At 51.7% G+C, this 15,668-nt stretch overlaps 6 protein-coding genes across 6 annotated transcripts; all 6 read right to left on the reverse strand.

Annotated features, from left to right (window-relative positions):
- Window positions 1–244: 244 nt before the first annotated feature.
- Window positions 245–2,391, reverse strand: JCM6883_005427 (cytochrome P450; the record flags this gene model as incomplete). Its single annotated transcript, XM_076632275.1, has 10 exons — window positions 245–278; window positions 355–533; window positions 612–784; window positions 860–965; window positions 1,024–1,167; window positions 1,226–1,251; window positions 1,310–1,549; window positions 1,609–1,686; window positions 1,748–2,009; window positions 2,065–2,391. 10 exons carry the CDS (start codon window positions 2,389–2,391, stop codon window positions 245–247), a joined length of 1,569 nt encoding a protein of 522 aa, XP_076487810.1.
- A 254-nt stretch (window positions 2,392–2,645) lies between these two features.
- On the reverse strand, window positions 2,646–4,948 carry JCM6883_005428 (aldehyde dehydrogenase; the record flags this gene model as incomplete). Its single annotated transcript, XM_076632276.1, has 10 exons — window positions 2,646–2,709; window positions 2,772–2,857; window positions 3,005–3,096; window positions 3,166–3,527; window positions 3,590–3,760; window positions 3,824–4,044; window positions 4,142–4,197; window positions 4,274–4,496; window positions 4,601–4,793; window positions 4,944–4,948. 10 exons carry the CDS (start codon window positions 4,946–4,948, stop codon window positions 2,646–2,648), a joined length of 1,473 nt encoding a protein of 490 aa, XP_076487811.1.
- Window positions 4,949–5,216: 268 nt separating this feature from the next.
- On the reverse strand, window positions 5,217–7,979 carry JCM6883_005429 (uncharacterized protein; the record flags this gene model as incomplete). Its single annotated transcript, XM_076632277.1, has 1 exon — window positions 5,217–7,979. The coding sequence occupies one exon, from the start codon at window positions 7,977–7,979 to the stop codon at window positions 5,217–5,219; it is 2,763 nt and encodes a 920-aa protein (XP_076487812.1).
- A 300-nt stretch (window positions 7,980–8,279) lies between these two features.
- On the reverse strand, window positions 8,280–11,254 carry JCM6883_005430 (uncharacterized protein; the record flags this gene model as incomplete). Its single annotated transcript, XM_076632278.1, has 2 exons — window positions 8,280–10,889; window positions 10,952–11,254. 2 exons carry the CDS (start codon window positions 11,252–11,254, stop codon window positions 8,280–8,282), a joined length of 2,913 nt encoding a protein of 970 aa, XP_076487813.1.
- A 591-nt stretch (window positions 11,255–11,845) lies between these two features.
- JCM6883_005431 (uncharacterized protein) lies at window positions 11,846–12,277 on the reverse strand (the record flags this gene model as incomplete). The annotated part of the gene is made up of 2 exons (XM_076632279.1): window positions 11,846–12,010; window positions 12,089–12,277. 2 exons carry the CDS (start codon window positions 12,275–12,277, stop codon window positions 11,846–11,848), a joined length of 354 nt encoding a protein of 117 aa, XP_076487814.1.
- A 430-nt stretch (window positions 12,278–12,707) lies between these two features.
- Window positions 12,708–15,259, reverse strand: CDC19 (pyruvate kinase CDC19; the record flags this gene model as incomplete). Its single annotated transcript, XM_076632280.1, has 11 exons — window positions 12,708–12,770; window positions 12,836–13,293; window positions 13,361–13,478; window positions 13,546–14,157; window positions 14,233–14,277; window positions 14,346–14,383; window positions 14,450–14,524; window positions 14,601–14,660; window positions 14,736–14,757; window positions 15,053–15,136; window positions 15,242–15,259. 11 exons carry the CDS (start codon window positions 15,257–15,259, stop codon window positions 12,708–12,710), a joined length of 1,593 nt encoding a protein of 530 aa, XP_076487815.1.
- Window positions 15,260–15,668: the final 409 nt, after the last annotated feature.

The following is a 15,668-nucleotide window of genomic DNA, read 5'->3' on the forward strand; positions in this document are numbered from 1 at the left end:
CGACGTCCTAATTCTCGCACCTCTGTCGTCAATTCTTCGTTTTTATGTCTCTCCCTCTCGTTCCCCTTTTCTTTTGTTGATTGTAACAATTTTTTACTCCGCTACACTCTTTCAGTCTTAAATGTTCTCTTTCTCCCAAATAACAATCGTCCACTTCGAGGGAGATTGTGAGAGAAGAAGAGGTGAATTTGCAGATCTATCGTTGAGCCGTTAAGCTTTAGCCTTTCTTTCGTGTTCCTCAGTATCAGAGCTCTCGTTCCCGGACGTCCATCCAGAAGCTATAACACGTAACGTAAGGGAGGAAGTTTAGGTCTTGGAAGATCGAGTCAAGAGAAACGGGAAAAAAGGACTCACTCGTGTTGATGCGAGAACCATTGACTCTTGACATTCCACGGAATTTCGTCTCCCTCTTCCCCGTCGATACCTCGTCCCGATAGTTTATGCGGTGAGCTGGGCGTTCTTGGTGTGAACGACAAGGAGTATTTCAAGAGGAGAGGTGGGATAGTTTTTGTTATCTCCATTAACGAGATATTCTACTCACCTCTCCGTCTCTATACATCAGTCCCGCGAGCATTGAGGAAAGTCTTGAGTGAGGGAGACTCGAGACGCACCTTTCCGATACAAACTCGTTGTCCACTCCCGAACGTGATCAAATTCTTCTCCATTCTCTTTTTCTCTTCCTCGTTCGCCTCAATCCATCTTTCAGGTCGAAAGTTCTCGGCGTCGGGTCCGAAAGCTTCGGGACGACGCTGGAATACGTAGGGTGACATCGAGATCTCCGTTCCTGGAGAGAGAGAGAGAGAGAGCTTGGATCGTCAAAATTCGAAAGTGGTATCCGAGCAGAGGAAGTGCTGCTCACCTTCGGCGAAGTAGGTACCGTTTATAGATCCACCTCCTTTCGGTGTGACGCGAGGAAGACTCCATGGCACAGCAGGGTGAAGTCGAAGAGTCTCTTTGAGACACGCCTACGGTGCACGAGACAATTCAGTAAATTGCGATGGTCGACCCGGAAAGGTGACGTACTTGAAAGTAGCTTAGCTTTGTACCTGCAGCGTAGGTCAGAGGCAACGAGATCGTGCCGTTTGCGAGAGCTTCGTCGAGTTCAGCTTGGACCTTTTGGAGAATCGTCGAGTCGCGGTGAATATAGTAGAGCAGAGCTCGCATAGTCTAGAGGCATCAACGAGAGTAAGTATTCCGTGCTAGTCGATGGTAGAAGATGGCCTACGATGGCAGTCGTATCTGATCCCGCGCCTGCGAAGAACCAATCGGAGTCAGTTGCGATCAAGTCAGACATTCACAGACCGCTCACCTAAGATCGAATTCGCCTGAACCTTGACCTGTCCAACCGTGAACGGAGTCCCATCCGGATTCTTCGCATTGATCAGTTTACCCAACATATCTTTCCTCGTTTCTTCTTTTCCCTTCTCCATCTCCCGGAGTCTTCGAGTTACTGCTTCCCCTGCAGCTCGACCGAGTGCTTGAGGTCCTTCGGCTCCAAGTCGACGGGTCGTGAGCCAATGGAGGAACGGTTTCAAGAGAGGTTGGGTACCTGTGAGGGACGTTTCTGCTTCAGCTTGTGCGTTGGCTTTCGCGCAGAGTGAGACTCACCGGAGAGACAGGCGGAGGTCGTGTAAGCGTCTAGCATCGGGATCAATCCATTCTTGTCGATTCCCGTTCGAGCGAGACCTGAAGAGACCACCTGCATCGTTGAGTTCCGTCTGAGAATTCGGTGCGAGAGTGAACTCACCGAAACTTTTGCCAAACGCGAGTTCCCCAACGACATCAATAGCGAGTAGTTGTGTCACGAGAGACATATCGACGCTCGCTTTCTGCATTGGCGAAGAAGCGATCTTTTCGTCGAGGAAAGCGCAAGTGTCGTCGATACACGAGTCGACGTGTTCCTCCAAGTCGACGAGGAGGTTCATCGCGAATGCCGGGCTGACGGAACGACGAGATGCCGCATGCACGTCGTTTGGGAGCGTCGCGAGTAAGCTTGGAGACGAAACTTTCTGCAAAATAATTCGAGGTCAAATTGTGCTTTCTCACAGCGAGGGATCGACGCACGAAGAACGAATAGAACTTGGACTTGTTGTAGTTCCCTCCGTAGCGATAAATCTCATCGATTGCTTCAGGTGAAATCGTCGAGATTTGATTTCTTGCGATCCTGACGTGAGTTCCGTACTGCTCGTGGAGTTTCGCTAGTTCCCAGCCGAAATCTCGTTTGAGAGCTCGAGTCGTCAGGAAGCTCCATAACCCGAGTCGAACGCCGAGGGGGCCAGGGAAGGATGCGAGAGGGTGGAAGAAGAAGGAATAGAGAGAGTAAACGGCGATCGAGGCGGGGAGATATAGCAGGAGCGCCGTGGGATCGAGTGAGAGGTTGTAGTCGAGCATGTCGGTAGTCGAGAGTGGGAAGAAGAACCCAAAGTTAGAGAAAGTCCAAATTTGAGTTCCGATTTATCCGAGCTTTGAGCCCCACTCCGTTCTATCAGTTCTTCCGTTGAGTCAAGCCTTTGCAGACTATTCTAGCATAGCAAGCGCTTTGAGCCGCCATGGGAAAGTTTCTGACGAGTCAATAGAACGCAAGGCACTCGAGGTTCTTTCTGTGAAACTTCTGAATTTTCAACTTTTCAAGGAGAGGCAGAGGCTTACTCGGGAGCAGGGTACATATGCGGTTCGTTGATGGTGATAACCTTTGTTTGGGTGAATTCTCTGAAGTGTGGAAAGGGGTCAGTCAGGGAGCGCTGCGAGAGGTTCAACCGCGAAAAGCTTACCGGATACCTTCGATACCGTTGAATCGTCCAAATCCACTCTGTTTCCAACCCCCATGGGGCATTACAGCACTATCGTGGACCGTTGCCTGTGGTGCAGAAGAGGTCAGTAAGTAACCCTCAGTAAATGCTGAGTGTCAGGGAAACAAAACCGCCGAGGCAAAAGGTTCCGGAACGCAATCACCTCGCGCGGATTTCAATCTCCAACACTGAGCGTAGAGAGACAGCAGACATACCCCGTTGACATGTACCATTCCACTCTCGATCTGAGCAGCGATGCGATGTCCTCGAGAAGTATCTCGAGTGAAAACCGCGGCGGCGAGTCCATCTGTACGAACGATGACGAAACCCGTCAGTCGCCAAGCAGCTTGACCAGGATACGGAGAGAGAGACATACAATCGTGGTCGTTGGCAATCTCAATCGCCTCATCATCCGTCTTGAAAGTCAAAATCGAGAAAGTCGGCGAGAACATCTCTTCCCGATAGATCCTTTGCTCCTTCGTGACTCCTCGTAGTAGACGAGGTTGAACAATGTTGTAATCCCGATCCGCCTGTTCATCTCCCGCGACGATCTTCGCTCCTTTGCTCAAAGCATCCTCGACGATTTCTTGAGTTCGTTTCGCCGAGGCTTCGGTGAACAGACCTCGCATCTGAGATGAAGGGCCGTTTGACGCTTTAGGGTGTTTCGCCGAGAACATTTCGACGAATTTGTCGGCGATGGATTCGTGAACGATTGCTGATTGAGTAGCCATGCAGATTCTGTTCGAGATCGAAAAGAGTCAGTGCACCTCTCCCCTCGTTTCGCAAGAGATCGGACTCACTGTCCAGAGTGGAAGTAGGCACCAAACTTGATCGCGTTGACGGCGTGATCGAGATCAGCGTCCTCGCAAACGATTGCGGGAGCTTTTCCTCCGAGTTCGAGAGTGACAGGCTTGATGTAACGACCGCAAGTCGCGGCGATGATCGAACCGACTCGGGTAGATCCAGTGAAGCTGTCAAAGGGAGAATCATATCAGATTCATTCTCTCGAATGACGCGGACTCCTGTGAACTCACTTGACCTTGCGAACCTCGGGCGCAGCAATGAACGCCTCGACAACCTTGGCAGCGTCTTGAGGTGCGACGTGAACGATCGAGAGAACACCTTCGGGGAGACCAGCGGCAGCCATGATTTCGGCGATGATCATGTGAGTTCGAGGCGACATTTCGGAAGTTTTGAGGACGGCAGAGTTTCCGGCCATGATGGGTTGGAGACAGGCTCGTTGACCGAGAGTGAGCTATGGACGATGAGAAGATCAGGGTCAGGGTCAGCGGCGGCAAGAAACGCAGTCAGAGAAGGGGAATGCCGCGTGAGAAGGGGAGCTCAAGTCTTACAGGAGCATTCCAAGGAGCGCAACCGAGAACGACACCGAAAGGACAACGCTCAATGTCTGCAAGATAGAGAAAAGCCGAGAGATCAGTCAATGTTTGTCCTTACGAGACAAAAGAGGGAAAAGTAAAACTCACAAGCTTTTTGATGACTTCCAGTCGTCGCGATTTCACCTCGAAGAGCTGCCGTAGCGACAGCAGCTACCTCAGCGATCGATTCTACAGCAAGACCGCACTCGAATCCAGCCCACATTTGAGTCGAAGTCGTTTCTTCGAATTCTACTTTGGCGAATTCGGGAGTTCGTTCCTTCAAGATCGCGGCGGCTCGGATGAAAATGTCTCGTCGTTCAGTAACGGGGGTCTACGAGGCGATCTGGTGTCAGTTCAAGCTCATTTGCCGCCGTTTCGAAGCGAAACTGCGAGAGTTCGGCAGTTGACTTCGGCAATCTGAAAGATGTAGCTCACCTTTGCCCATTTCTTCTGCGCCTTGTGAGCTACTTCGATGACCTTGGGAACATCTGCCTCGGTGATGGACGAGACGGTATGGAGGACTTTCGAGGAGTTGTGAGGATCCTTGACTTCGTACGAGGAAGACCCGGTGAAGGCTTCACCGCCGAGGTAACAGGGGAGAGGGGATTGATCGAGGAACTTGAAAGAACTGCAAAGGTCGCCAAGAGAGGTAGGATTATTGATCAGGTGGAGGTCGGTTTGATCGGAAAGTTGCGGGGGGAAGAAAGGAGAGGAAGAGAGGCAGAGAACGATACATTCGTCAGCTCGGCTACAGCGATCAGAGTATAGATGAGCTCACCTCATGTTGCGCGTGCGAGGAGGAGGTGAAGAGTTGAGAGAGGTCGGCAAAAGAGGTGGAGTGCAAGTCAAAACTTCCTCTCGAAAATGCTGGGACAACATTCTACCGCTCACTTCTAGTTTTCGGGTACATAGTTTCCGCCGCGGCTTGACAAGTATTCGCTGACCAAATTGGGACTGTAATCCGTGATCGAATTGCGAATGCTCTAATCCCGAGTTGATCAAAGCTCCTTTCATTCGCTTTCAGCTCCTTTCCGTCCTTCTAAGTTCTACCTCAATAAATGCCTGTCGATCCACCACCACCACTGACTTTCTCGACCAGTTTCCTCAAGCCTCTATTCCTCACTTCGAATCCAGTCTTTTCCATCTCTCTCACAATTCCTCTCGCTCGATTCCAATCCTTCATCTTGACGAATCCATCGAGCAAGACGAAATACGTATCCGAGGCCGTCGCGGTCCTTCCGTCCTTGTGAAGATCCGGGTGGCGATCGTCGTGAGGTTCGAGAGATTCGTCCATCGAGGAAGAAGAAGAGGAGGAAGAGTTTAAAGTCATGAGTCCCGGTCGACGTTTCATCTCCTTGAAAGTCTTGAGCGCAAGTTGAGTACCCCAATCACTCTTGAGCGCGAGAGCAGCTCCGAGGAAAGCGTTGTACCCTACTCGATTCAGTTGAATCCCTCGACGTTCCATTCGTTGTTTAAGCGTGTGGGCCGCGCGGAAGTAAGGATGTTGACCGTCTTCGTTCTCTGCGGCGATTTCGGATCGGAGAGGAGTTGCCGGAATCGCTCGAAGGAATCCTTGGATAAGGGAAGTGTAGATGATTTCGTTCGTCGGCATTTTCCTCCCTTCCATCTCGTCGAGTAATTGCACAGCGGCCGTCAGGTGTTCAGGTTGTCCGGAGTGGGCGAGGGAATGTAAGATCGCTCCATAAGTCGTCACGGTCGGTTTCACTCGAGTCGATTCCATGATTTGAATCGTTTTGGCCGTCGCGTCCTTCTGTCCTCCGGCGAGTAAAGCGACGAGGACCATCGTGTAGGTGAAGACGTCGGCTTCGAGTTCCCGCTCCGAGATGAGTTTGAGCATTCGAACGACCGAAGGAAGATCGGGATTTTTCCCTCGAGTGTAGTATTTGAGGAGTAAATTGACTGAATGAATCGTCGGAGGTGATCCCGCCTTGTCCATATCCGCGAATATCTGTTCCGCTTCTTCCCTCCTCCCGTTCGACAATAACCCGTTGATGAGCCTGTCCCAAACGATTTCCGGCATTCGACCTCCATGCTCCTGTTTCACCTCCTCCAACAAGTCCTTATCCGCCATCATTTGCCTCGATAGTTTCATCGCATCGTCGGATCGTTTCGCTAAAAAGCAAGCGTCGATTCGAGCCAACCAACTCGAGAGGTTCGGTTTAATCCCACTCTTCCCCAAATCCATCCAAGCGTTCTCGATCGCGTTCATGTCTCCTCGTTGAGCGTATCCACTCAAGAGACCGTTCCAGGTGACAATTCCCGGGTTGAGAGGAGGAGAGTGAGAGACGAGCCAGGCCCAGATTTGGTTCGCTTGTTGAAGGAGTTGAGCGCGGACGAAGCCGGAAAGGAATGGGTTAATGATCGCTTGAGTCAGAAGAGCAGGAGGTAGAACGGTCGAAGAGGGGTCGAGGGGAAGAGAAGAGGAAGGGGAAAAATTTGTCGGATCAATCGTGACGGTTGGATCGGAAAGGAAAGCTGGAGAGTCTTGGTGATCGCGTTCTCGACGTTCCTCCTCCTCCAGAGCCGTTTTTCCTTCTGTACTGATCCATCTCTTTCTCGCGCTCGCATCCCATTCCTTCGTCGAGATCCACTCGAATTCTTCATTATCGACCGCCTCGCTCAAACTCCACCAAAGTTCCCAAACTTGTTTGTGTGCGCCTCTCTGAAACGCCCCTCGAACGTGTTTCAGGAGAGCGAGTCCCGGGATCGCTCGAGTTTCGTACCAGATTTGAGCGAGAGAAACTTGTCGAAGCCAGGCGACTGCCGAGTTGAACGCCGAGGGATCTGAGCTGTAGGCGGAAGTCGAAAAAGCTCGGTTGAGCCAGGATTCGGCGTCGGAATGCTGGAGCCATCGATGTAGAGCGGGGAAGGAAGGGTCGAGGAGAGATGGAAGAAGCGAGGCGAAAGGAATTCGTTCTGAAGGGGAGGCGTATCGTTCAGTGACTGATTTGGCGGAGATGTAGGCGGCAAAGAAGAAGACAGGAGGTTTCGGTAGGTTCGAAGTTGCTGAAGAGGAGAATTCTCGTTTCGGTTGAAACGCCCGATTGATCGCATCTGGTCCTTCCCTCAACGCGAGATGTCCCCCTCTCGTGATTATCTCCCATACTTCTACGACCTGCTCACATCCGCCTCGTCCCATTTCTATCGCTGACCAAGCCCACTCGACTAATCCAGGCATATCTTTCTCCCCCGCCAACCATAAAATCAATTCCCTAACCTCGTTCCATTCATACCCTAATTCTTCTTGTTTCCCACTCCGTTCCGCGAGGGTACACGTCCTGAGAACTTTGGCCAAATCCTTCGGTTGTAACCTCCCAACTTGTCCAGAGTTTCGAATCGGTATCCATCCCAATTTGAACGCTTCGTTAAAGTCCCTCCTCGCTTCCCTCGTTCCCTTGATGATCGAGAGTACTGCCTCGTTGTGCTGCTGCACTATAGGGTCGGAAGAAGTAGCTGAAGAACCAGTGTTGCGAATCTTTGAGAGAAGGTCGACGGCGGAAGGAGCGCGAGAGAGAGAACTCGAGTTCGGAGGTTTCCCGCGTTGTAGTCGAGCTGGAGGTTCTCCAGTCGCTATCCGGGCTTTTTGACGTTGCTTTCGAGTCGGTCGAGGAGCTTGATCGGAATCCTCGACGAGGACTTTCGAGCTAGAAGGAGATGGGGCGGCGGAGGGACGCGGAGAGGGGGCAGAGGATATAGATAGGGAAGAGAAAGCGGCTGGGGCTAGGACGTCGAGCAACTGAGAGCTGGAAGCGGAGAAGATTGCCCTTCGAGATGAAGCGAGAATTGATGCCATTCTGGCCGTCTGTAGGAGCCGAGAGTCAGTCAGAGCGCACAACGAAGTTATCCATGAGGCTCACGGCTTTGGGCGAATAGAAGCGGCGAGTCGAGGAGTGAGGAGTAGAAGTTCAAGAATCGCTCTCTGTTTCTCGCAGAAGTTATCCAAAGGAGAAGATGCTCCAGTTCAAACAGATCGAGTGACAATGTATCCCGACGATGGAAGAAGGCAATCTGCGTACGCAAGTTGCAACCGCAACAGAACAAGTCTTCAAAAACGAAAATCCCTTTTCCAAATTCCTCAAGTCCCCTCTCCCTCTCAACCCCTCTTGATCTCCGTCCCACCACTGTACCCATACCTCGCCGCCGACGACTGTAATGCTTGCGTGTTGAGGTGGTACGGATCCAAGGCCATCGAAGTCCCTGGAAGAGCTGAAGAAGATGCGTAGAAAGAATCGTGGAGAGGAGCCGTCGGAGGAGGTTGTACACCGTTCGTTACTGGGGGATAGTAGGAAGTGTACTGAGACTGGTGCTGCGATGGTCCAGAGGGAGGTGGAGCTGCGATGGGTTCATCGGGTTCTTCAGACCAAGTTGCACGTTTTCTTCTCGTAGGGAATTCCACCTCCGGTGAGCGAGCGGGAGCTGGTTGAAGTCGTCCGGCTTGAGGAGCAGCTGGTAGTGTTGGGTACGAAGTCGAAGCAGAAGGAAGAGGGTATTGTGGAGCGGCGCGAGTTTCAATAGGAGGAAGATCTCGACCACGCGAGCGAGGCGAAGGCGATTCGGACCAAGACGGACGACCTGGAGGTAGAGGTGCACGACCAACCGAAGAAGGTTGTTCATCGGGACTCCATTCGCGACGTCTTCGAGGTTGACGATCCGCCGCGGACGACGACGAAACGTTTGCAGAGTCGATAGGTGGTCGAATGGCCGATCTATCCTCGCGGAGTCGAGCAGAAGAAGAAGAAGCGGAGGAAGACGATCCACGATTCTTTTCCCTCCAACTTTCGGTCATTTCCTCCCAAACCCACGGATCGAACCTCTTCGATCTCCACTCAATTTTCATATGAGCCGTACTCCCTCTAAACAACCTACCCGTACATTCCCTCCTCGCGAACATATCTCGATCCTCCTTCGTCTCGAACAGGAGGAACGCCGATCCGTTATTGTTCGCATGTCGACCTCCTGGTTCCGGGTACCTTCGATCGTACGTCCGATTGATCGCGACTCCGACGATTAGGTTGCTGCGGAAGAAATCGAGAATGTCGGAACGAGTAACTTTGCTGGGAAGATTCAGGAGGACCATCGAGGAGAGTCGATCGATGAGAGGTAGCGGGACGTGTTCGTTGAGTGAAGATGAGGGGTTAGATGAAGGTTGACGATCGCAAATGGGACTTTTCGAGCGTCCTCGAGCTGAAGGATTTGGGGAAAGTGATCGACGGAGGGTTGCTGGACCTCGAGGTGGAGGAGAAAGAGGTCTGCGAGGGGAAGGTGATCGACCACGATGTGAAGATGGAGCGACAGAGAAAGAAGAGTTGCGGGAACGGGAACGTCGAGGAGGAGATAGAGAGCGGTTTCCAGGAAGTCGAGGACGTTTCGGAGATCGTTCCCTCGACCAATTCCTACTCGAGGATGATGATCCTTGTCGAGCCCGTCCTCCACGCTCAAAGTAATCACGCCTGAACGATTCACTCGTCGAACTCCAGTCCCAAGCGTAATCTGACGCCGGTTTGTCCGCCGACTTGATGATCAACCTCAAATTTTGAAATCCATAGCTCAATCCATCGAGACCTTTCGCGCAGAGATCCCTCGCTTCCGGAGATTCGAACGCGACCCACACGAGACAAAATCGTTTCGTCGGACCGTTTCGTTTGATTTGAATCGCGACAGGTTCGGGAAGTCCAGGTTGGTGAATGAGTTCTTGAATCTCTGCGGTCGGGAGTTTCGTGACGATCGAATGGACGAGAAAAGTATGCCAGGTCAGTGTGATCTTGCTGGGGACGAAACCTGGTGGAATCGGCACGAGACTCGCTCTAACTGGCGGTTTCGTCGTTGATTTCGAGGTTGAAGCTGAAGATGAGGCTGAGGTCGAGGCGGGAAATGACGCTGACGCTGAGGTCGATGAAGAAGGTGCGGGAGTTGCAGCTTGAGGTTCAGAGATGCGTTTCAAAAGGTCGTTCTTGTCTCGAGGTGGTTCTTCTTTCGGTTGAACTGGTAACGGTGGAGCAGCTAGACGATCTTCAAGCTTGAGGACTGCTTTCACATCCCCTTCCGGACTTCCTGCAAGCGATGACGCGGGCTCCTCCTCCACCTCCATCTTGTCAAACCGCAATTGATCGAAAAACGAATCCGTCTGAAGTTGCGTCAACCGTTCATCCTGAGCTCTTTGTTCCTCACTCGGTGGTGGCGAAGGAGATTCATCGAAAGGTGAGATTGATCTTCTCTCGAGCGTATGATTTCCTTGAAGCAGTACGGGTCGAACAGGTTCAGGATCCCAATCGAAAGAATCCACCGCGAGCGTTCTCGTTGCTTTCTCACTAGTCTTGGTGATTGTCGACCATTTGTTGATGGAAAGGTTTGCTTCTGATGATTCGGGGGAGGGGGAAGCTTCGGCCGGAGTTTGAGGAGCCGGAGAGGAAGGAACGGTCGAAAGAAGAGGAGATTCCGTAGCAGACGCGATTGAGGAAGTCGACGCCTCCTCCCTTCGGGTCTCATCTCGAGCGATTGAAGCGATCTCGGAGCAGGGGATCGTCGTGGAACTCTCGGGTTCGAGGCAGGCAGTGGGAGTTTCAGGAGGGAGAACGAAATCCTTTTCGACCTCGACTTGCTCTCCTCCTACAGGACTCGCAGCCGGTTCATTCCTCCGTCGTCGAAAAATCTCTCGTGCGCGTTCAGCCATCGAGACCTTGTAATTCGGATGAAGAGGGAGCGCCTGCGGAAGGAGCGAAAAAGTTGAACGAGCGAAAGTGGGAGAAGCACGGCGAGACGACTTACGGCTAGTTGCGCAGAATCCAACTGATCCAATCCATCTTCTGATACTTCCCACCCGAGATCCATCAGCTCAAAGACTGGAGTTTCCGATTCATCAATCGAAGTTCGCTTCTTGTCTCTCCTCGCCCTCCAGATCCTCAGTGACTTCCTCCATTGCGTCGTATCCAATCCGTCGAGTAACAGCCACGAGAGTGCGATTTCTTCAGTCGTGAGGTCGTCGAGTCGAGAGGGTAGAGAAGAATGAGGGTAAGGGTGAAGATGGAACGAAGGGAACGCAGTCGACGGGTAGGAGCTTGGTGTCGACATGACCCCCTCGTGCGCGTGGTCAAGTCTTTCGACGGCAGCTGAGTCGATGTGAAGTCGTGAGTCAGAAGGAGAGACTGCTTCTTCGCAAAGTCACGGTCCTCGGTCACTCAAACTCGCGTTCTTTGCGCGCACAATGGGCGCAGTGACGAGCTTAGCTTGTATGGGCACGAAAGCGACAGGGAAAGATCGCAATCAGGTGAAAATTTTGCATTTCGTACGACCGGAAATTCCAAAACTGCATTTTCTTGCGTCTCGTCTATGCCTCTACCTTACGACTTTCTATACACTTCCTCGACGTTCGTATCGACCCGCCTTAGCCTCAGGTGAGATCCGACGAATGAATGGGTACAGCTTGATAGTTTTGCGAGATTGTTCTTCGTCGTTCGTTTGCATTCATCGTGCTGATTCCGAATTCCTTGAGTCCTATGTTCCTGATGATAGTTCATTCGAAGTACTGCAGTACCCTGGGTGCGAGAATAAGCATCAGATCGACCCGTCTCGCTGTGATCTGTACCAGAAAACGAAAACTATCAAAACTCACTTTTTCGCTTTTCTCGCCATATTCTCTGTCCCGTCCATCTCCATTCCCCTTCACTGTTCCCCATTCTTCATTTCTTTCGGTTCCCCATCGTCATTGATCCCCAACTCTTCCTTCTTCGCATCAAGTCGAATCTGGTTCCGTTTCCCCAAAACCCTCAAGATCCTCGTCCTTTCTTCCTCTCCCATATCCGCCCATTCTACGATTCTCGAGAGCGTCTACCCTCACCCGGACCGAAACGAGAGTCAGCACGATGCAGAGAGAGAGAGGGACGAGAGAGGAGAGAGAGAACGCACACCGTCTTGGTTAACGACGGTAGGACCCATACGATCGTAGAGAGACACGGATTCTCCAGTAGAGACGTCGAGTTTGATCGCATCTTCGACGGACGTTGGAGGAGCGGGGAGAGCGAGTTGAGGAGTTTGTTCGTTGATCGAAGTGGTTTCGACGGGAGCTTCTGAGTCGGCGCTGACTGAGGACGACATGGTTTGCGATCCCGAAGCAGTAGACGAGGGGGCGAGGGCAGAGTGAGTGGTGAACGGGAAAGAATCCTCGTCGAAGTTGATGGAAACTCCTCGATCTCTTTCCAGCACGTGATGCAGCTTGCAGCCACTCTCGATGCGAGGACACGGTGTTGCTGACCAAAAAAGCCTTCTAATAACAATTGGCAAGTTTGAGCAAGTGTAACGAGAACCGAAAAAGATCCTCCGAAAAAGTCCCAGAAAGAAGAGAGAGAAAGACACACTGAACGACACACAAGAGATATAGCAACGGAAAGGGAAGAGACACGGATAAACACTTCGACTTGTAGTAGGATAGTAACGAGGTGGAACTTTTGTGGAGAGAGGAAAGGAAGAGAGAAGGGTTTTTGCGAACGACAGAAGAAAAAGAGGAAAAATTGCGAGAGAGAGCCGTTTAGTGCTCGATAGGACGGAGAACGAGAGCCTTGTCGGATTCGGGAACGGAAAGGACACGCATCTGTAAGAGGAGCACCAAGTCAGTCGTGCGATTCTGGGCGAGAAAAGTAGGAGAGAAATACTCACGGTGTTGGTAGATCCTCCTCCAGCCCTCCATCCTTGAATCGCAACGATCGTGTCGTTCTTCCTAACGATACCGAGTTCGAGTCCACGCGAAAGACCATATCGAATACGGTTATCGACGTCAACTTGCCATCCCTCGTCCGAAGTAGGTTTAGGAGCCTCGTAGAACATGGGGTAACATCCACGGTGCAAGTGGATCTGTCGGGAAGTTTGTTCGTTACGAGTGATCGTGATGATGGGGCAAGGAGGCTTGAATTTCGAGACGAGTCGGGCGGTGTTTCCGGAAGTCGACATGACGATGATCGCTCCGGCGTTTTGTTCGATCGCGGCGGCAACGGCAGCCATGGCGACGGTCTCGGAGGTGGGGGTAGGGCGGATGGTCATCGATCGGAGTTCGTTGAAGAGGGGAGGGTAGCAGATGGTGGCTTCGGCGAGTAAGCAAGTTTCGGCCATCATTTCAACTGTGGGACGTAGAGAGAATGAGTCGGGTTTCGATGCGCAAAGAGAGAAGTGGGAGGAGACACGAACCGGCAGCGATGGGGTAGGAACCCTTGGCGGTTTCTCCGGAAAGCATAACACAGTCAGCTCCATCGAGAACAGCGTTGGCGACATCGGAAACTTCGGCACGGGTAGGACGGGGGTTGTACTAGAAGGAAACGAGAAGAGTCAGAATTGAAGAGAAACGGAGAAATCTCGACGAAAGAGTGACTCACGGTCATGGATTCGAGCATTTGAGTGGCACAGATGACGGGCTTTCCGGCGAGGTTGCACTTGGCGATCATCATCTTTTGAGCCATGAAGACTTGAGAAGCCGGGATTTCGATACCGAGATCACCACGAGCGACCATGACTCCGTCGGTTTCGCGAAGGATCTCGTCAAAGTTAGCAACACCTTGCAAGTTCTCGATCTTGACGATGATCTTGATGTTCTTTCCGGCCTCTCCCAAATGACTACGGATGTCCTTGACGTCTTGTCCACGACGGATGAAGGAAGCGAAGATCATGTCGACTCCGTTCTTGACTCCGAAAGTGAGATCGTCCTTGTCCTTTTGCGAGATGGCGGGGAGGTCGACGTCGGTACCGGGAAGGTTGACTCCCTTCTTCGACGAGAGAGTTCCGTTGTTGACGGCTTCGACTTCGAGCGAATCTTCGTGAATTTCGAGAACGTTGAACGAGAGGATACCGTCATCGACGTAGATGGGCTTTCCCTTGGTGATGACCTTGGTAAGGTTGGGGTAGTCGAGGTACATGATCTTGTCGTCGCACTTGGTCGCGTATTCGGGGTTGGTGGTGAAAGTCATCTTGTGTCCAGCGTTGATTTTGATCTATTTCGAGGCAAGCTCATACAGATCGTCAATATCTGTGATGAGGGACTGTGACGTGAAAGATAGAGTGCTTACGTCGGTGTCGTTAACCATGTTTCCAGTTCGGATCTCGGGTCCTTTCTATAGTACGAAGATCCGGGATTCAGCGTCAGTGCTGATCATAGCGCAGAATGCGAATCTAAACGTACGGTGTCGAGAGCGATGGCGAGAGGACGACCCTCAGTTTCTGTCGTGGGTGGTAAACCGTCAATTCTCGCTCGTTTGACAACAGGAGAATCTCTACGGGACTGACGCGAAGCAGCGAGCCTGGTGTTGTCGATAACCGATTGGTGGTAGTCGTAGGAACCGTGAGAGAAGTTCATGCGAACTGCGAGGTGACAAGGGAAAGCAAATGTCAGAATTTACGATTTTCCAACTTTTGACTTTTCTCGGTCGTAACTCACCGACGTTGACACCGGCAGCACGGAGCTTTTGGATCATTTCAGGAGAGTTGGTCTTGGGACCTACGAGAATGTGAGAACGAAACAGTCAGCGCAATGGCTCGAGAGTCAAACTACGCAGCAAGCTCGAGGACTCACCAATGGTAGCGATGATCGAAGTCTTAAGCATGTACAAGAATGGTAGACAATGTCAGCGAACCACTTTCGAGAACGATCAGACGAGTTTGAGCGAGTTGAAGCCCCTCCTTGTTCGCCCAGATTAGCGATTCCACCTCTCTACCAGCTTGATCGCGCTCGCGACCTAGCCCATTCCATTCATTACCACCCTTGTACACTTTCTGATCCAGTTCAAATCCAATCAAAGACGAGTAACGAGTCGTAGAGAAGTTTGAAGTTTGTTGACAAAGGCCTCTCTTTCATCTCGTCCAACCGAGTTCTAAGAAGTTGCGACTTACCTTTCGAAGGGACTTGTGTTGGAGTCCCTCCTCCGCTGTGGGAGGAATGGAAAGGTTCGCGAGCCAGCTGAGCGAGTTGGAAGTCTGTGAGAGTTTGAGTAAAATCCCAATCCCAAGAGATAGATCGATCAAGCGAATGCTTCGTCAGTGAGAGGCTTGGGAACGCGAGATAGGCTTGTAGTAACATACGGAATCGACAGCGAGCATATTGAATGGGGTGGGAGGTGAGGAAGGTGGAGGGAAGGAGGAGAGAAGACCGTCGCTCAAAAAAGATAAGGAACTCGCCAAAAGTCTCGAACATTTCTCGATCTTGACACGTTCTTTCAAGCAAGTAAGTACTGGCTGGATGACTGTTCTAAGCAGGTCTTGCAACGAGATCAGAGAAATACATATTGTATTCAATCCGATTGTCACCAAATTCTAATCGATTTCTGATCCGTACTATCTGTATCCCCTTGTGACCCCGGCATCGCGTAACAGCTTACTGTATAGCTTGTCGGTAGCGTCGTCGAAGTTGTCGAAAAGTCGAGCGGTTTTCATGATAGATCCGACGGGATCGACGGAACAGTCCGGAAGGGATGAAACGGATGCGAACGATTCCTCGATTTGACCTTAG

Source organism: Sporobolomyces salmoneus (genome assembly GCF_050403485.1).
Source record: "Sporobolomyces salmoneus JCM6883 DNA, S_salmoneus_JCM6883_v1_ctg24, whole genome shotgun sequence".
Taxonomy (NCBI): domain Eukaryota; kingdom Fungi; phylum Basidiomycota; class Microbotryomycetes; order Sporidiobolales; family Sporidiobolaceae; genus Sporobolomyces; species Sporobolomyces salmoneus.